Source organism: Phycodurus eques, chromosome 8 (assembly GCF_024500275.1).
Source record: "Phycodurus eques isolate BA_2022a chromosome 8, UOR_Pequ_1.1, whole genome shotgun sequence".
In the NCBI taxonomy this organism is placed as follows: Eukaryota; Metazoa; Chordata; class Actinopteri; order Syngnathiformes; family Syngnathidae; genus Phycodurus; species Phycodurus eques.
The window spans coordinates 10,260,964-10,280,192 of record NC_084532.1 but is presented as its reverse complement, the minus strand read 5'-3'; the positions used below and the strand labels follow the sequence as shown (position 1 = coordinate 10,280,192).

Below are 19,229 nucleotides of genomic sequence, written 5' to 3'. Positions count from 1 at the left end.
ATTATAAAATAATAAAAACCCTTTGACAGGCAATATAAATAACAAAGAACTGAGATAATGTGGCTGCATACTTTATCAAAGTTGACAGTGTAACCTTGGTTTCATTAAACCCCAACACCACCACAAATGGGAAAAAGTGTTACGCTTTGAAGAAATCCAGGTTGAACTTTTTCACCGTAATTCCAAAAGGTATGTTTGGTGCAAACACAAGACGGCTCCTCACACCATCCCTACAGTGACGAATGGCGGTGGCAGTACTTTGCGGCTGTTTTTCTTCAGCTGGAACCGAGACTTTAATAGTGGTACTTCTTCTGAACCGCAGTAGCAGTCAAGTTTGCACAAAACCTTCAGGTTTTCTGCTGAAAAGCAACAAAAAACAGGAAAAGCCTGCTAGTACATCTGAAATTTAGCTGTGGTTAATGGAGGAGACATTAAATGGTGGCAGTTATGTGCTGACTCCCGTTTGAATGGGATTGGTTCATTTTGAACAAAGCCAAATCCTAGTTATAAGAGGGTGTGCACGTGTGCAAGCACATTATGAGTTGTTTATTTTGACTTCCTCTCTCAAAAAGATGTAAAACAATCTATTGGGCTGTACAGGTTATAGGTTAACATTGGATTCTTTTTTTTCTTTTTTTTTTAAAAAGGGATTTATCTTGGTTTATTTGTATCATTAAAACCTGGCATTTGAACAGGGGTGTGTAGACTTTTATATGCACTGCATGTAACTCATTCCTGCCTTGTAGGACTCTTGAGTCTCTGTGTCAGGAGATGGTGGAGGAGGGTTTGTTGAAGCAGGCAAACACTGTGCGGATGCAGGACTACCTGGGTAAGTCAAAGTATTTGATGTATTTTTTTTCAGCCAAAATCGACAATTACTTACCTCATTCTCATTATTTTGACGCTCAGCACTACATTGTACGCTCACTGACCTGACATAAAGTACGCCTTCCCAATCTAACGAGAGCGTACGGGCAGTTTGCTGAGGGCTACCTGTAATCATCTGGTCAATTTATTTCCCTACATAAGAAGGGTAAAATATGACAACGTTTAAAACGTATGAACTATTGATAGAGCTATGACAGTGTAAATCAAAACTGAGCATTAATAAATGCTAATGTTTTGACCAATTCAGATTAGGTTGTCCACGAGCCCCTAATGTTGTGACCATGAGTGCATATTTTTAGTGTATAACAACAATGTGCTGCCCTCTTCTGGTATGAAAGTTGATAACGCCAAGTTGTTCTTTTCTTTCAAAGGTGACTTCAACTATCTCGGAACCACACTGAGACAGAATGACATTGAACCCATGCCATCAATGGCAGATGTGCGGCAAATCATATCTCTGTATGGAATTCTACCTTTAGGTATGTGACTCACGCGTACAATAGACACGAATAGTTTCAAGTGATCATGAGTTGTTTGCGCTTTACAGGCTCTCATGCGGTCCATGAGAAGGCCCCCCTTACCAAGGCCATTCTACTAGCAGGGCCGGCGGGGGTTGGTAAAAAGATGTTGGTCCATGCAATCTGCCAGGAGACTGGTGCCACCCTATTTGACCTGTCTCCTCTCAATATTGCTGGAAAGTATCCAGGCAAGAGTGGCCTCACTATGATGCTCCATTTGGTCTTTAAGGTAACATAGCCCATGGGAAACATTGCTTACATTTGAGATGTTTTTTTTTTTCCCCGACCACACACACCTACCTATACCTATCCTATGTCTGCCTACTGTATCAACACACAGTACGCAATTGCCAGCCTGCCTACTAATACCTGCTTGCTTATCAGCGGTGGGAAGTCACAAAACTGTACTTAAGGAGAGTTTTCCCGTCTCTAAACTTGTCCTGAATGTGTGCAAATACGCAGCTCGAAGAGCACTATATAGTGGATAACGTCTGCAGGCAATCACTATTTCAAAAGGTCTGTTTTATGTCTCGGCAAGCAGTGAGTCCTTAGATGATCACTTTTCACACAGGTCGCAAGACTGATGCAGCCTTCAGTGATATGGGTCGATGGCGCAGAGAAAATGTTCTACAAGAAAGTTCCCAAGGAAGAAAGAGCAGTATGGCTGATGAATTTAAAAAAAAAAAAGCTCCTAAATACAGCATATAATTCATTTACTGTATCTGGCATTGCTAACAAAATTATGTTCTACACGTCCAGTTAGAACCTAAACGCTTGAAGAAAGATTTGCCAAAATCACTCAAGCTGATCAAAGAGGAGGATCGTGTTCTCATAATAGGAACAAGTAAAGATCCCATTAGTGCGGATGTCAAGTCGCTGTGTAAGATGTACACAAAAGTCATCCTCATCCCAAGACCCGACTATGGATCCAGATATGGTATGAAAACACACTAATACTAAGATAGCGCAAGCATACCTATTGTAATCTCCAGTGTTTGTATGAATGGGAAATGATTTCAGTTTTGTGGAAGCAACTGATCCAAAAACATGGCGGTGAGATAACTGCAGCCTTGGACCTCAGCTCCCTGTCAAAGATTTCAGATGGCTACACCGCAGGTCACATGATCCAGGCAATTCAGCAAGTTATTACCAAGCGACGAATCCTGCTGCAAGAAAAGAGGCCTTTGACTGCTGTTGAGTTTGTGGCCCCATTAGCCAAGTTCAGCCCCGTGTTTCAGGACGAAGAAGAGGCCTTAAAAGTACATTGGATGTTTGATTTCATGGGAAAGTGATACATTTAATACATTTCTTTACCCGATTAAATTGTGTTTGTATTTGTGTGTCTAGAAATGGTATGCAAAGACTCCCTTGGGGAAGAAGCGGAGTAAGGCTGCTGCAGAAAGGGAAGAGGCACAGCAGGCTCAAGCTAAAGGAAAAGGTGCACCAAAGAAAGGAAAGAAATAGTGTGCATTGTAAAGAAAATGCAAATTTTATATGTAATTTAGGTATCATTTTACATAAACTAAATGAAGAAATAAACATTGTTCTTATTTTGGGGATGTTTTTTTTTTTTAATTATTTTTTTTTGAGACACTGCACATTGAGAAAGTAATTTTGGCCCTCTGTATATTCCACAAAGTGTATATTGAAGGTTCACAATAAAAGCATAAAGTAATCATAATCATGACGTGTGCATCTCATTTTAGCCACTAGAGGGCAGAAAGATGCTTGCAGCTGCAGTCTGAAAGCGTTTTGGTGGCACTCATGGAAGATGGTTGGGCATGACAATCTTTCATAACTTCCCAAAAGTTAGCGTCATAAATAGCAATGATACTTGCTCTTACCACTAATAAATACATTTTTTTACAAATTTAAATAGAGTGTGGGCAGCACAATAGAACAAAACGTGTAGGTTTAAGACTAAATCCCCCGTAGGATGAATGTAAAACGGTTATCTGTATGTGCTCTGTGATTGATTGGCAGCCAGTCCAGAGTGTACAAGTAATATGCAAAATGGATGAACGGTTAAGATGGAAATGTAATGACTAGAGAGGTTAAATGAGTGGTTAGGCTTTGAACTAGTTGTCAGCTTCAAGGCTGTGTTGCAATTAGACATGCAGGATTGTTGACCCGGTTTAAGTCAAGGACATCAAATGTTATTCTGCTGCACGATGCAGCTGCCTGGGTATGGCACACAGCAAAGTATGTTATTACATCCACCTACAGGAAATGACTTTTAGACCAGCTTCTCAGGGCTAACAATTCAAATGCAACCTGTTTTTTTCACATGAATACCATCTGCTTTTAGATCTTGTTAAAGCCACTGTCATGTCTCTAACGATGGTTGAATGCGAGCCAAACCATCGGCTTGTTCTCTTACGTGTTGGACTGAACCAAGACTACTATTTACCACATAACAAAACCAACCTTTGTATAACTGGGCCGGTGGAACTTTGGAAAGCGAGACTGGCTTGTAGGCTACTATTCCACTCTTGCTGATGACAAGTTGTTGTTGTTGTTGTTGTTTTTAATGCCACAGCAGGACTGCAGAGAATACCGTGTCGATAAAGTTTCACTGGATTAAGGAGTGCTCAGTACCACATGGAGCTGTCTGTCAAGTGGAGCAAACACAATGCCGGGCTGTCCTGTTTCTGTTCTGTGTGCCAGTCTAAATTAGGAAACACATATTTAAATTTGGTGTAAATCTCACTTTTTAATAGGATGTCTGTTGAGGTACTATTATCTTTAGCTTGGACACCATACAGGGGTAATCATATCTATCCTTTGGACAAAATACCAAATGACAACATCCTGTGTAAGTGTTTGTGTGTGTGTGCGTGTGAATGATGACCCAATGAAATGCGAGCTCATTATTGCATAATCTTGTCATGACCTTTCAACTGTGACGGTGGAGGAGTATCCCTGAGGGGTGACGCGTATTATGAAGTGTCAAACAACGGACAAAGGACAATGACAGATTCCCTCATCACAAATCAAACAGTAGATTGCAATGATTTGCAAATCATTTTGGACCTGAACTCAACTGAACGTTGGCACTTGTACAGTGGAACATGCTGCTGAACCCGACTGTACAACTGAAGTGTGGTGGCATTAACTATGTGAATTATAAAAGTCGACAGGGCGAGAGTATAAGTGAGGGGATACACACGCGATTTGCATAATCATGAGTTATTTTTTCACATTTTTACACACAACCTAATTTCTGATCTCATTTTTCTCTAGATTCTTTGTATGTATGGATTACTTTGGTTGTTCCCAACATCTGGTGAAATTGTCCGGTCAATAGCACAATCGGAAGTACAGTCTCCTCCAAAAGTATTGGAACGGCAAGGTCAATTCCTTCATGTCAATACCCCCTCTGCAAATATATTTAGTCAGAAAAATGGTAAATACTTATTTCAGCCGCTGTATCTGACCAATACAATATTACTACATTTTGGCTGAATATACTGATTCTATTGATGCCAGTCGCATTCTACTTAACACGATTGAAGCTATCTTTGCCTCCATGCTGACAGAGAGCTATTTGGAGGTCTGTATGTGGGGAGGGATGTGTCAGCTGTTCACTAAATCACCCCATCACAGCACAGGGGAAAAAAAGTTCTGGAAGCTGTCTCCTTCAGGGAGTGAGACTCATATTCTGAATGTATGCATGCTGACTTTGTTTGTTAATATTGTAGGCTTTGTTAAAAAAGACATTTGCAATTTTGTGTGAGAGTGTTTTGTTTTTTTATATATATATCTCAAGCCAGTGTGAGGACAGATTTCTCTTAGGATACATCTGATTTAAAGGTACGTACATCACTGCTGGTGTTCTGTTTCTTGGCATGTGTCTTGACATAATTCCACAACATCAGGGAAGGGACAAATGCTATTTTAATAGTGTAAGATAAACATATGGTATATATTTTATGGTATTTGTTAATCATAAAGACACTCTTGGGAATATGATATTGCTCTTGCGATGTTAGGCCTAAACGGTGAGTTGAGCCACATTGAATCGAAATCCAGAAGGTTTTGCTCTGTGATGCCGTCCGAGATGGCAGCTAAGAGAGCCTTGTAAACATCCCGGTTCTACCGATAGTGAAGTTACATAGTGAGTTCGTTTTTTTTTTAGCTTCCCTTTCTCAATTGAGGGCATTCAGTCTGGTAGAGACAGCATCACAGCTGAGTCTATATCGGTGGTGATGATCTAAGTCAAACGAGGTGACAGAGATTAAACTGCTCGTCATTGCCGGGGAGGTCAGACATGCCACTGCGGCGATCTGCCATACAATAGTGAAGCCATAAGTACTGATTTTTACGCAGCCATCTTGGATTTTGTAACATTCTTAGCAGAGTCAATATCACCATAAAGTGCCTTTTAGACTTCCCCATTTCACCCCCCATAATTGCGATTTTTCAATATACTTCATATTTATTGTATTAGGTAGCTGTTATGCTGTTAGAAATGCATACTGGTCAAGCTCCCACACCATCTTTATATATTAACTGCAAGCAAACAATGTACTGTACATGCAAACTGCTGATAGGGTGGACAATGACATGATGGATATGTTCAGCATTTCGAATTTCCAAAAGGTATTCCAATTGATTTTTCACTTTGAAAGAGTGGACATGTTAAGCTTGGCAAGAGCTACACTAAATATGATGCAAATGATTAAAAATAAGTATACATATTCTTTCAGCAACTATCACTGTTTCAGCCTGAAGAAAGACAAAATGCTGGTTATAGTGTCAGTGAAAACAGAGGGTTTTCTGTTGTTGTTGTTTTTTTGTTTAAGGGGCAAATACCCCATAATAATACCCCATAGGGTGGAATCATACAGCATGTTGGACTTTCTTCCTTCTCTTGTGGGATTTGGAAGCAAGTCCTCTCAGCAGCTCATTATCAAACCGGTTCTCACCTGTTCTCACCTTGAATGTTAGCAGTATGTCTGTGGTGCATGTGTGTGTGTGTGTGTGTGTGTGTGTGTGTGTGTGTGTTTTTAACGTACAGGTAGTGTGGTCAGTTTTAACAAACAAAGGCGAGTGTGTGTGTCTTAGTGTCCTGTAAGCAGCAGCATAGGAATATATTTAACAATTTCTACACCAAATGCATAGAAACTGTATAAACATTCCAACTAGTCAAGATCTGTAGAGCCCTCGTTCTCAAACCGGGGTCCCTGGACTCCTGGGGGTCCACGGGCCGTAGCTTGGGGGTCCATTTTTATGTTGTATCAAATTAAAAATTATGAACCTACATATGGGGACTGGCGCTCCAATTAAAACAAACGTACTAACTAAATTTCTCCTCCTTCCTGTAGCTTTGGGCCAAATCTAAGCTCTGTTATGATTGTGACTTGGCTGATATCACAAAGTGCTCATCTTGCCACTGAATGGGTTTGAGGCTAGGTTCCCCCTTAAGTCTAATAACCTTGAGCAAGATGTGGTTCCGCTAGTCAAACAAACCTTCTGTCAATGTCAATCAGGTATAAGCATGATTAGTTTTGTAAAAACAGACTTTTAACACAGGTCCTGTTTTGGATCTCCTTAGTAGTCTAAGTAGATGATGTAGGTCAGGTGTTCATGATCGTTATAGTTACTATTTTGTAGAGCAACTCAGGTACAATGATTAAAGTTTGCTCGCTAATTTAGCTACTGGCAAAAGTATAATGAACTGTATGTACAGTACATCTTTGTCGCCACATTATCCACAGATTTACCAGTAATCCATATGTGATTTCAGAGCCACACTGAAAGGCTTCAATCGATCAGAAGCCATTTGGATTGCAAGAAGTATGGCAGACAATATACCTGGTGGAATAGTAGCAGCCGCAAGTAAGTTCTTTATTTAAAAGCACTTGCCAACATCTGTTATGGAGTGCATAGACCAAACCATTTTTGTCTTCATGGTTCAGAGAACCGTCTGCAGGTGGTGAGAGGCTTAGAGGATGTGGAAGTGTCCGAGTGCGAGAGCTGCTCCTTTGAGGTGACCCTTAACCTGTCATACATCGAGGGAGTGTGGACCAGGGATGGGATGCGGCTCAAGTCCAAGCCCAACTGTCGCATCAGCACACACGGGAAGACGCATTCTCTCATATTAAACAGAGTGGCTTTGGCAGACGTGGGCTTGATCTCTTTCCAGGCCAATGGCATTCAGACCTCCGGCAAACTCACTGTTAGAGGTAGGCTAGGACAACCGACTGCGACCTCTAGGGTCCAGGACAATGATGTGATCAAGTTCAGGATGTAGGTTGATTTAAGACTGCTGAACAGAAACAACATTATGTGGCTTTAATATGGACCATTCATGAAAACCTCATTGATTTCAATATGGGATTAGTTGTGGCTTGTTTCTTTTAATTTCCTCCTAGCTAAAGACATCCACATCATCAAGGAACTAGAGGACGTTGATACTGTGGAACGTCAGTCCGTTAGCTTCCTGTGTGAAGTAAATCAAGTGGATGTTGATGGTCGGTGGTACAGAGATGACTGTAGGATCCGACCCGGGGACAACATTAAGATCAGACATCAGGGTAAATGAGCCCGTTAATATATATGTATATATGATCTCAACATATTTAAAAAAATAGCCTTAAATAAGGCTGAATTGTTTTACTTCTGTTCTGAAACTGGTTTCAGGTAAAACACACACCCTCTCTTTTAAGTCGGTCAGGCCAGAGCACGCTGGAGAAATCAGATTCACTGCAGAGCGTGTCTCATCTTATGCAAATCTTACAGTAAAAGGTGAGTCTGTTGGTGGCTCAACAATTGTAGCATTAAAGTGTAACCAAACAGGAGAAACTTGTAAATTTCACACATCACAGCAGGAGAGTCTTGTGAACAAGCCTGACAATGAAAGAATGAATGAATTAATTAATTTTAAAAAAAATCGCAAAGTATGTGAAATCAAGCTCCAAAAATTGTCAAGAATTGAGACATGCTTTGAGCTTACAGACGCTGGCGGTGTGTCGCTGAGAGCTCTGAAAATCCTGCCTCTCCTGTCAATCAAATGCACGTACCGCCTTCCTTCTCTCATGGAAATGGGCGGCGGGGAGTCGGCTCTTGTCCATTTTACTGCTGAAACTCAACATGCTTGGGTCCAAGATGGCAAGACATGTTGCCCAAATAACACAAGACATTACAATTCAGGGAAGATGTATTTTTTCAAGTTGTGGGCATAGCTTCACGGCCAATTGCACGTTATACTGGTAGAACAGGATGAAGTTATTGATGACCAAGGAAGTCGAACTCCACCGAATGGACACTGCATGGAATAAAGGCGCTTGGTGTTTATATAGGGGGTATACGCCCCAGCCCCGTGATGTCACAGGGCTGTTTTCTAGCCCGCCCACAAAATCAGGAACATTTAGAAGGTGAAAACGCGTTTTAAACCATATCTCAACAATTCAGTACTACAGTATATTGTTCTCAGTCATTGCACGTCTCCAAACATATTTAATGTATTTAGAAACAAAACATGAAAATGAGCTTGGTTGCACTTTAAGTCATAGGTTTAAGTCAAAGGTTTAGTGCATTACATACAAAACCATTTCAGAGCTTCCTGAGTGCCACTGCATCTAAGCACAGTCTGCCTATATGTGGAAATTCAATAGTGACAAACTAACAAATGCTGAGTTGTTTGCAAATTTGGTGGACATGCCACAGACATACTGTGGAAAAATCATTACATTTTGCTCCTGTATATGTATTTGCTTAGCAAGTTAGGCAAATTATTTTCACAGAATGTAAAGACAAACCAAAATTTATCCAAATTCTCTACTATTTTGTAACAAATTCTAGTTAATTCCAACAGGCAAACAGTTTCGAGATGCTGGTTCTTTGATGTACACTATCACATACTGCGCCTAAAGCAATTGCCTCAGCCTGTTCTTTCAATCATCAGAGCTGCCAGCCCAAATAATGCGTCCCCTGAGAGTCAAGATCGCCATGTACCACCACAGAGGACTCCTGGAGTGCCAGGTTTCTCGGGCCAACGCTCAGGTCAAGTGGTACAAGAACAAGAAGGAGCTTGTGTCTAGCAAAAAGTACCAACTTGTCAGCCAAGACGTCTACAGGCAGCTCACCATTGATGACATCTGCTCCTCAGACGAAGACACCTACACCTGTGACACAGGAGATGACAAAACCTGTTGTCAGCTTCTAGTTGAGGGTGAAATATACACAGACATTGTAACGCACAACATTTGCAAGTGGAAACGCTAAGGTTGAAAGCCATGTTAGTTTTGTTCTGGATTTCAAAACAGCTGTTCCCAGGAAGTAACAGAACTAATCTTAAAGCATTTATTATCTTAATAGTAAATTGTGTCAGTAACAGAATTGTACTGTATATTATGACTGTCCATGCAGAGCAGGCTATGAGCATAGTTCGGGGCATGAGCTCAGTGGAAGTGACAGAACCAGAGCCAGCACTCTTCCAAGTGGAGACCAACTTGAAGTCAGGGAGGCCACCCAGATGGACCCTGAATGGAAAGGTGTTGGAGTCGAGTGAAGAGGTGGATATCTACAGGGAGGGCACCATCCACAGCCTCTGCCTCACCTCAACAGACAGCTCCATGTCAGGGCCTGTGGTTTTTGTCGCTGGCAAGAGCCGTTCTTCTGCTGAGCTTACGGTAAAAGGTGGGTAACACAGCCCTCCCCCAAATACATACTCTCCGTGATCGTTAGAAGGTTGATGGGATCGCTTTGAACTGGTAAACTATCTCTCTCCCTGTAGAGCGGCCCCTTCAAGTTGTCCGCAATTTGGAAGATGTAGAAGCCAAGGAGAACAGCTCTGTCACTCTGAGCTGTGAGTTTGCCCCCTCGCCCAGGGTGGTGAGGTGGTTTAAAGGTCGTACAACTCTGAAGACTTCAAACAAGTACAGAATGAGGAGAGATAGCAAACGTGCAGAGCTGACAATCCATGGCTTGGTAGGAATGGACACTGGGCAATATCGCTGCACGGCAGGGGGTTCACAGAGCACGGCACATGTTAAAGTCAAAGGTATGTAAGTTAAGGATGATTTATTGAGCTCAAAGCTGAGCTGAATACGCAATTTGCATTGGATTCACTCCCTTTTTTAATCATAGTGCGAACGCTCAAGCTGGTCAAACACCTTGAACCAGTGGAACTTGAAGAGGATGGCGTCGCCAATTTCACTTGTGAGCTCAACTATGTGGTTCCCAACGTGGAGTGGCTCCTCAACAATGTCCGCCTCTATTTTAACGCCATAAACAGAATCCAGCACATGGGTACCATGCACAGCCTCACCATGAAGAAACCGAGACCCCAGCAAAGCAGGGTCACCTTTAAAGCTGGCCTTCTTTCAGAGACAACAACTTTAAAGGTCAAAGGTCAGCTATAATAAGACGTTTTCTGATAGTTTTATTTATTTCAGAGAAATATTCTGATTAATCCCAAAATGTTGTTTGTACAACTGCTACTATTGCCTTTAGAGCGCCCTGCGGTCTTCCTTAGACCTCTGGAGGATGCAGTTGGGGAAGAGCAAGGTGAGGTCTGCCTACAGTGTGAAATTTCCAAAGAGTCTGTGATTCCAGTCTGGAGGAAGAATGGCATTGTCCTGACACCTGATGAAAAACACGAGTTGTGCCAGTATGGAAGATCCATGGCACTGATTGTTCATTGCTTGAGCAAAGATGATGCTGGACAATACACCTGTGATCTAGGAACCAGCCAGACCAAGGCTAAAGTTTCCGTACATGGTTGGTTGAAGAGCAGTACACATGAAATACCTGGACAGTGCATATTTAAATGATTGTATAATTTAATGTATTTACAGATTTACATATCACTATTATCCAGCGCTTGAAAACCACATCCGTGCTGGAGGGTGAAAGCTGCACTTTTGAATGTCACCTGTCTCACAATCTTAGTGATGAGCCTTTCTGGACCATCAACGGTCAAGTGGTTGTCTCCAACAGCCACTTCCGGGTCGTCAACAATGGTCGCAAGTACAAGTTGAGCATTAAAGATGCAGTTTTGTCAGATGCTGGAGAAGTGATATTTACAATTAAAGATTTAAGCTGTAGGACCATGCTCTTTGTCAAAGGTGAATACCCAGTATTGTAATCAATGCAAGATGAATTGACTGTATATTACAAAAAATTAAGCGTGCCCTAATGTATTTTCTGTGATGTTAGAGAGGCCAGTGCACATTTTTAGGGATTTGTTGAATGCCAAGACAGTGCCAGGTGAAGACGCGGAGCTCAGTTGTGAGATCACCAAACCTGAGGTCAGCATCCACTGGCTGAAAAATGGCCATTTAATCAGGCAGAGTCACAAATATAGGATGAGTGTGGAAAAGAACCTCGCAAGGCTGATAATCAAGAACACCACAATCAGAGATTCAGGAGAGTACTGCTGTCAGGCTGATGGGGTTGCCTCCCGTGCCAAGCTAGAGGTCAGAGGTAGGAACTGGAGAAAAATATTCTTCTGGATTATTACATTTTCCCTCATGAAAATTTATTTAAGATTGATCACTGACAGAAAATAGGTTGATAAGGCACTGATTTACCCTACTCAAGGCTGCAAGATTGGTAGGATTGCTATGTTCCGTATTCACACATGATTTCTAAAATGTGTATCATTCCAGAACTGCAGCATTCATTTGCAAGGGAGTTAAAGGACACCCAAGCAGAGGAAAAGGGTAAAGTGACCTTGGAGTGCGAGACCCGACTGCCAGCCAAGCGAGTGAAATGGCTGAAGGGCATGATGGAGCTCAAGTCTAGTAGGAAGTATATCATGAGGCAGAAGGGTGTGGTGCTGTCACTCACCATCACTTATCTGGAGAAGTTGGACTCAGATATCTACACATGTGATGCTGGGACCATGCAGAGTCGTGCACAGCTGACTGTGCAGGGTGAGGAAAACACGAGACACTGCATCAGTGTGGCTCAGTGATGTTCATTTAGACCATGGCAGTAATTTAGCTAGGGACTGTCCAGTGGGAATAAATCTCAATTAGCAAATTCTAGTCTGAGAATGTTGCTTGCATGGCTCTTAAGCCTGCCGCAAACCAAGCGATGCAGCCAAAATAGACGGAACTGGACGATTGCAAACAAATTGACCCTCAAATACCTATGCCAACTTGCTGCAACATAAATTGCACCACTCATGCCGTTCTTATCAGGAAACAACCTTTTGAAGCCTTTTGAAGCGTCATTTAACCACAAACAACGTGGTGCGATTGTCAAGGAAAAAGAGGATTCCTCCGGCCACTGTATATATATTTTTCTGTTGCAGGAGAAGAAAAGAAGAAGAAAGGAGAGACTAAATATTCGAGTGGCTGCTGGCAATGAAGGCCTGATTCATTGACTGCATGAATGCAAACTTTCGTACCTCCATTTCAGGGGCAGAAAGACTCTTTACTTTCTATACAATATATTGGTACGGCTTTGCAGCAGTGGGCTGGATCTCACTTGGTACTCGCAAACATAATTTCGGTCGTGAAAGATCGTATGATATAACCTAACATTTTGATTGGCCTCAACATCTGTGCTGCTATGACACCATTCATTTGCGATTTGATATTTTAATTCAGCCGAACTAGTCGCACACGGTCGGCAACTTATGAAAGCCAGTTGCAGTAACCAGCACACTGCACGATGTGACTGAATTATTCAGTGGTGTTCGTCCGTGTCACTTGGTGTGCAGTTGACTGTAATCTTCACAGTAGGAAACTGTTGTCGAGGTTTGGGGTTTGGGGTAATAAAATGTAGGTTCAGATCAGGACATCGATGTGAATTCGTATTTTAAAAAAATATGTATCATTGATCACAGATTCCTGTGCTGCCTCACACTGATAGTTTCTAGTATTTTGATAACCTTAACATTGGAGCAATGTGAGATCTATAGTCCATTTTTCTGTTTCTGTCAGGCCAGAGAGTGGTGATCCTGGATGAACTGGAGGACATCGAGTGCCTTGAAAGCGACACAGTCACATTCAAATGTCAAATCTGCCCCAGTGACTACACGGTGGTGAAGTGGTACCTGGACGAGACTCTGCTGTACAATAATGAACTTAATGAGATCCAGATGCTTGCGGGAGGCTACCACACGTTGACATTTAGACAGCTGGCCCGCAAAGATACTGGCACCATCTCATTTGCAGCTGGTGACAAACGATCATATGCGTCACTGTTGGTTAGAGGTGAGGTTTTGTCTTTGTTTTATTCTTATTTTCTTGTTCCATTTAATTAGGTAATTAGTGGGTTTGACTTGTTCACATTACTAGAGAGACGGCCAACCATTTGTAAAGCGCTTGAGGACTGTGAGGCTATTGAAGGAGGGGGTCTCGTTTTGTCCTGCGTGACCTCAAAGCCATGTCACATCCTGTGGTACAAAGATTGCTGCCTAATGTGGAACTCGTCAAGGTATTTTACAAGTCGTTCGGGATGCGAGGCTCGGCTGGCAATTCGGGAAGTTTGCCAAAGTGATGCTGGAGTGTATGAGTGCAGTGCTGGATCTGTTACAACAAGGGCTGTTGTAACCGTAAAAGGTATTATTGGGAATTCTTTATCAAAACTACAAATGGAATATTGTGGAGTTATAATGATAATGAATTTGCTTTACAGTGTTTGTCTAATTATGTTGCTGCTTCCTTTTAGGTATCCCAGCGGAGTTTACTAAGCTTCTACAAAACATAGAGTCCCGCGAAGGTGAGACTGCTACCCTGACATGTGAGTACTCTCTGCCGGGGGTCCAGTTCCACTGGAGAAAAGGCGTGGAGAGCCTCAGGCCTGGAGACAAGTATGTGATGAAACAGAGACAGACCGTCAATTCACTCATAATCCGAGCACTGAAGCCAGAGGACTCAGGGGAGTACACCTGTCAGTGCAGAGGCCACCACACTACTGCAAGGCTCAAAGTACAAGGTAAAGCCATGCTCCTGATTTTGGTCTACGTAGTTTCTTTAACATCCTACCCCACAATACATTAAAACTGCACATTTTAGCGTGGCCTTTTATTGTGGGCAGCCCAAGACACAACTTTGCAAGAATCATGCTGTCTAATCAGCATCTGATCTGCCACACCTGTGAGGGAATGGATTATCTCGGCAAAAGTGATGTGCTGTCTAACAGAGATGTCAGTTTACTGTCTGCAACAATGGTACAGATCAGTGAACAATATTTAGGAGAAAGGGGCTGTTTGATGGTGGCACGGTGGATGACTGGTTATCACATCTCCTGAGGACTGGGGTTCAAATCCGGCCTCACCTGTGTGGAGTTTGCATGTTCTCTCCGTGCCTCCGTGGCTTTTCTCCAGGTACTCCGGTTTCTTCCCACATCCCAAAAACATTGCCCTGTGACTGACTGGCGACCAGTTCAGGGTGTAGTCCGCCTTTCGCCTGAAGTCAGCTGGGATAGGCTCCTGCATGCCCGTGACCCTAGTGAGGATAAGCGGTTCAGGAAATGGATGGATGGATGGATGGATGGATCCCAAAAACATGCATGGTAGGTTAATTGAAGACTCTAAATTGCCTGTAGGTGTGAATGTGAGTGTGAATTGTTGTTTGTTTATATGCGCCCTGCGATTGGCTGGCAACCAGTTCAGGGTGGACCTCGTCTTCCGCCTGCAGTTAGCTGGGATACGCTCCAGCATACCCGTGACCCTAGTGTGGATAAGCGGTGTAGAAAATGGATGGATGGATGGTTCAGCCCATGAAAAACAAGTTTTTTACATTATATTTATATTTTAGTTCAGTTCTAGTTATGAAGCCATCCTACCTCAAACACGCTATGACTGTTGTTGTTAACTGTGTGTCAATATTTGCAAACTTGAAAAGTAGTTACTCGGTTGTTCTGTTTATCCATCCATTCCATTTTCTGAGCCGCTTCTCCTCACTAGGGTCGCAGGCGTGCTGGAGCCTATCCCAGCTGTCATCGGGCAGGAGGCGGGGTACACCCTGAACTGGTTGCCAGCCAATCGCAGGGCACATACAAACAAACAACCATTCGCACTCACAGTCATGCCTACGGGCAATTTAGAGTCTCCAATTAATGCATGTTTTTGGGATGTGGGAGGAAACCGGAGTGCCCGGAGAAAACCCACGCAGGCAGGGGAGAGAACATGCAAACTCCACACAGGTGGATTGAACCCGGGTCCTCAGAACTGTGAGGCTGACGCTCTAACCAGTCGGCCACCGTGCCGCCTTGTTCTGTTTAATAAACCTTTTTTTTTAGAGGTAGTATCATATTCTCACATATTGGACATAAAGCATTTTTTTTTTTAAATTAGGTTTTTCACACTAAAACTCAGTCAAAGACTATCACTATTGTGTAATAATTGATGTACAGTAGTTTGTAGTGATGTAGAACTGAACCAAACCATATTGAAATATGGGTCTAATCTGTAATTATTTCAATATTGAGCTATAAGAGATGTGGAAAATGAAAAAAAAATGTAAAAAAAAATGGATGCAGTGCAGTTGTATTGTACACATTTGTAAACTATAACAAAAGTAATGCTACTAGATCTATTATAGATCTATTATAGATGACCATGATCTAGCCCACCCGGCATCCCCCAATTATTTAAGCTACTGGTACTGTATATGTAACATAATAAAATGTACAACAAAACAATCAGGTTTTAGCAAAAAGCCCTGTTCAAATTAAACTGTTAATATTTTTTTAATGGATATTGAATTGGGAATAACATAAAAATAAGCATACCGGGTTCCTCCATTGGAATAAAATATTGTTGAAATACATATTTTCGAATTAATTAATACCTCTTGAATCGTCATTTAAAACTGACCATTATTATCTTTCCAATAGATTTTTGTATTCAGCTCTTGATTTGAATCTTATTATATTGTGCAGGTGTACATATTGAAGTGTCCAATGAGAGTAAAGATTTCCCCTTTAACTGACCTCCTATCTTTATTCGTTTGTTCTTTTCCAGCTATTCCGATTACATTCATCCAGCAGATGAAGAACATGCATGCAGAGGAAGGGAGCAATGTCATATTACGCTGTGAACTCTCCAAATCTGGAATACCAATAGAATGGATGAGGGCGCAAGAAGTGTTGAAGAATGGAGTGAAGTACCAGATGAGAAGATGGGACACAACCGTGGAGCTTTTAATATGGAAAGCTGTTCCTGAGGACAGTGGGTTCTACAAGTGTTTGTGTGCTGATCAAGTCACATCCGCCACTGTCAAAATCAAAGGTAGCAAATAGTCAATTGATAAAATACCATAAAATCTTGATTCATTGGTTCTAAAAGTTTCTGAACCTTCCACAGCTCTGCCGCTCACCTTCAAACAGAAGCTGCGTAACATGACCTTCGAGGAGGGCAGCACTGCAACTTTACGCTGTGAGCTTTCCAAAGCATCTCTCTCTGTGGGGTGGAGGAAGAGGGGGGATGAGCTCATCAAGAACGGCGACAAATATCACATTCGCCAGAGGGACACACTGATTGAACTGAGTATCCTGGATGTGACGCCAGAGGACAGCGACATTTACACATGCATTTGCGGGAGCATAGAGACCACAGCGACTCTCACTGTGAATGGTACAGTACTTAGTTAAACTGTTGTCAGTTTACTGTCTGCAACAATGGTACTAACATTAATTTATCAAAATACAGTGCAATATACATTTTAAAGACCTTTGATGTTTTTATGTTTCCATTATGTTTTAGTGAAGATAGATATAAAATACACTTTCTTGGACAATGATTTATTCTTTTTTTTAAATTTCTATTCATACGTACACATTTTTAGCATTCCCAATCACGTTCAAACAAAAGCTGAAGAACCTTCAAGTGGAGGAAGGACACAACATCATGCTATCTTGTGAGATCTCTAAGCCTGGCGTCGTTGTGGAGTGGAGGCTGGCCGGTGAGCTGCTAGAAGATGGTGAGAAGTACCAGATGAAGCAGAGAGGCTCGATGCTGGAGCTGACCATCAGGGATGCAATACCAGAGGACAGTGGCATCTACACCTGTGTCTGCAGAGACCAGAAGACAAAGGCCACTGTTAAAGTCAGTGGTATGTTACACAGTATGCAAATGTTGTTTGTTCTGACGAGCTTGATACATTGGTTTTAAGCAGAGTTATCGTAAGTGCAAAAGTTCTTATGGCTATGATTGCTTAGCATGATATCATGTCTGTTGTAAAAACGACATGTATTTCAAGAGACTTTAATAGTCTGAAACGGGGATTTCAATCCTTTAATTTTGGGGAGAAGCTCCTCAATGTGAAAACCACTGGTCTAAAACATTGCCACTACAGCTACTTACCCACACAACAAATGTCTTTGGACATAGCCCAATCGCTATTTTTGCTAATCAGTGACTGTACTAGGCCTATTAGCTACCCCTTTATCTCAGTTTTTGATGTTATAATTCTGCTATGCTTGCTACCTTGACAGAAGAGTCAAGCAAAGGCTGTTTTTGCTGTTGAATGAGTTTGGTGTGGTACAACGTTCAGAGCCCTGACACTGGGATGTAGTAGAACAGAGATTTTAAGGCAGGCCCTCTCTCAGGTATAACATTAGATCCCTGACCTCACAAATGGACCCACAGGCACACCCCAAAATCTTATAGAAAGTCTTCCCAGAAAGGTAGACGCTGCAAACATGATACCAACTCCATATACAGTATTTGAATCCAATGCACCTCTTGTTGGTGCTAGTGCTGGGTGTCAGTGTTACGGTACATTATGTCTATATAGTGGATCATCGGTAATTAGTGCTTTTCCTTGACTATATGCCACAAACTGAAACATCTATTTTGTTCTTGTGAAGCTGTTCCCGCCACGTTTAACGGGAGTCTGAAAAGCCAGGAGGCAGAAGAAGGCAATAGTGTGACACTGCGCTGCGAAGTGTCTAAAACAGATGTCCTGGTAGAGTGGCAGAAAGATGGAGAGGTGCTGCCTGAGGAGATGTCTGGAAGAAAATACCAGCTGAAGCTGGAAGGGAAGACAGCTCAGTTGACCATTGTCAATGTTCAAGCGGAAGATGCGGGGAGGTACAGCTGCATTACAGGAGATGAGAAAACCACTGCTGAACTCAAAGTGAAACGTAAGTCAGTACATACAGTATAAGAGTATAAGATATACAGTACAGAAGTACAGTATAAGATATGATATTGGAATATTTCTGGATTGACGACATAAATCTGTGTGTGCTCTGCCAAACAGCACTTCCTGTCACATTCAAACGTAAGCTCCAGAATTTGGAGGTGAAGGAAGGTGACAGTGGACTTTTCTGCTGTGAGCTCTCCAAACCTGGAACTCCAGTGGAGTGGAGGAGAGGTCGAGTGCTTCTGAGCAGTGGAGGCAAGTATGAGATGAAGCAGGAAGGGCCGTACACGAAGATGATCATCAACAACGTGCAAGATAGCGATGCTGGGAAATACTTTTGCAAGACAAAGGACAGCCAATCAACTGCCGAGCTGTCGGTCCAAGGTGAATTGACAAAGTCGGACACAACCCAGTCACGTTAATACATTTTACTTTACTTTTGTTTTCCTCATGAATTATCAAGATAATCAATGTCATTAATGTACTAATCTAATATGTAAAACTGAATGCAGCAGATGGACAAATGATTTTACATTTTGCATAAAATCACAGCACAGCAGTGCCGTGCCCTTGGAATATTTGTTGTGTTCATTGTCATTCTGAAGAAATAATATCAGATAATGCAATGCACATTTGGAATATTACAGTCAGAATGGAAGTCTGGAAGCCAAACCTCAGATTCAGGAGGAGCAGTGTGGTTTTCATCCTGGCCCTGGAACAGTGGACCAGCTCTACACCCTTGAAGATCCTGATCTTCAAGGCTGCATGG

The 19,229-nt window shown here is 42.1% G+C and overlaps 2 protein-coding genes across 5 annotated transcripts in view; both read left to right on the top strand.

Moving 5' to 3' along the window:
* Window positions 1–2,957, top strand: part of zgc:153738 (uncharacterized protein LOC558115 homolog) — a 32,848-nt gene extending 29,891 nt beyond the window's left edge. For 3 of the 4 annotated variants that reach the window (XM_061682962.1, XM_061682963.1, XM_061682961.1), the window contains 7 exons: window positions 747–829; window positions 1,260–1,367; window positions 1,436–1,635; window positions 1,978–2,064; window positions 2,166–2,343; window positions 2,427–2,665; window positions 2,754–2,957. In XM_061682962.1, coding sequence (XP_061538946.1) covers window positions 747–829; window positions 1,260–1,367; window positions 1,436–1,635; window positions 1,978–2,064; window positions 2,166–2,343; window positions 2,427–2,665; window positions 2,754–2,870 — 1,012 coding nt within the window. In that variant the 3' untranslated portion in view covers window positions 2,871–2,957. Of the gene's footprint in view, window positions 1–746; window positions 830–1,259; window positions 1,368–1,435; window positions 1,636–1,977; window positions 2,065–2,165; window positions 2,344–2,398; window positions 2,666–2,753 lie in introns of those variants that run through there. The other variant, XM_061682964.1, reaches the window with a different exon arrangement.
* A 2,228-nt stretch (window positions 2,958–5,185) lies between these two features.
* obscna (obscurin, cytoskeletal calmodulin and titin-interacting RhoGEF a) overlaps window positions 5,186–19,229 on the top strand; it is a 48,140-nt gene continuing 34,096 nt past the window's right edge. Inside the window, 21 exon segments of the mRNA XM_061682970.1 lie at window positions 5,186–5,219; window positions 7,156–7,247; window positions 7,328–7,594; window positions 7,784–7,945; window positions 8,052–8,156; window positions 9,316–9,582; window positions 9,780–10,049; window positions 10,147–10,413; window positions 10,500–10,763; window positions 10,866–11,132; window positions 11,210–11,479; window positions 11,571–11,837; window positions 12,023–12,289; window positions 13,307–13,579; window positions 13,664–13,927; window positions 14,037–14,303; window positions 16,336–16,602; window positions 16,678–16,947; window positions 17,159–17,425; window positions 18,183–18,458; window positions 18,578–18,844. Of these exon segments, the coding sequence (XP_061538954.1) occupies window positions 7,208–7,247; window positions 7,328–7,594; window positions 7,784–7,945; window positions 8,052–8,156; window positions 9,316–9,582; window positions 9,780–10,049; window positions 10,147–10,413; window positions 10,500–10,763; window positions 10,866–11,132; window positions 11,210–11,479; window positions 11,571–11,837; window positions 12,023–12,289; window positions 13,307–13,579; window positions 13,664–13,927; window positions 14,037–14,303; window positions 16,336–16,602; window positions 16,678–16,947; window positions 17,159–17,425; window positions 18,183–18,458; window positions 18,578–18,844 (4,864 nt within the window). The 5' untranslated portion in view covers window positions 5,186–5,219; window positions 7,156–7,207.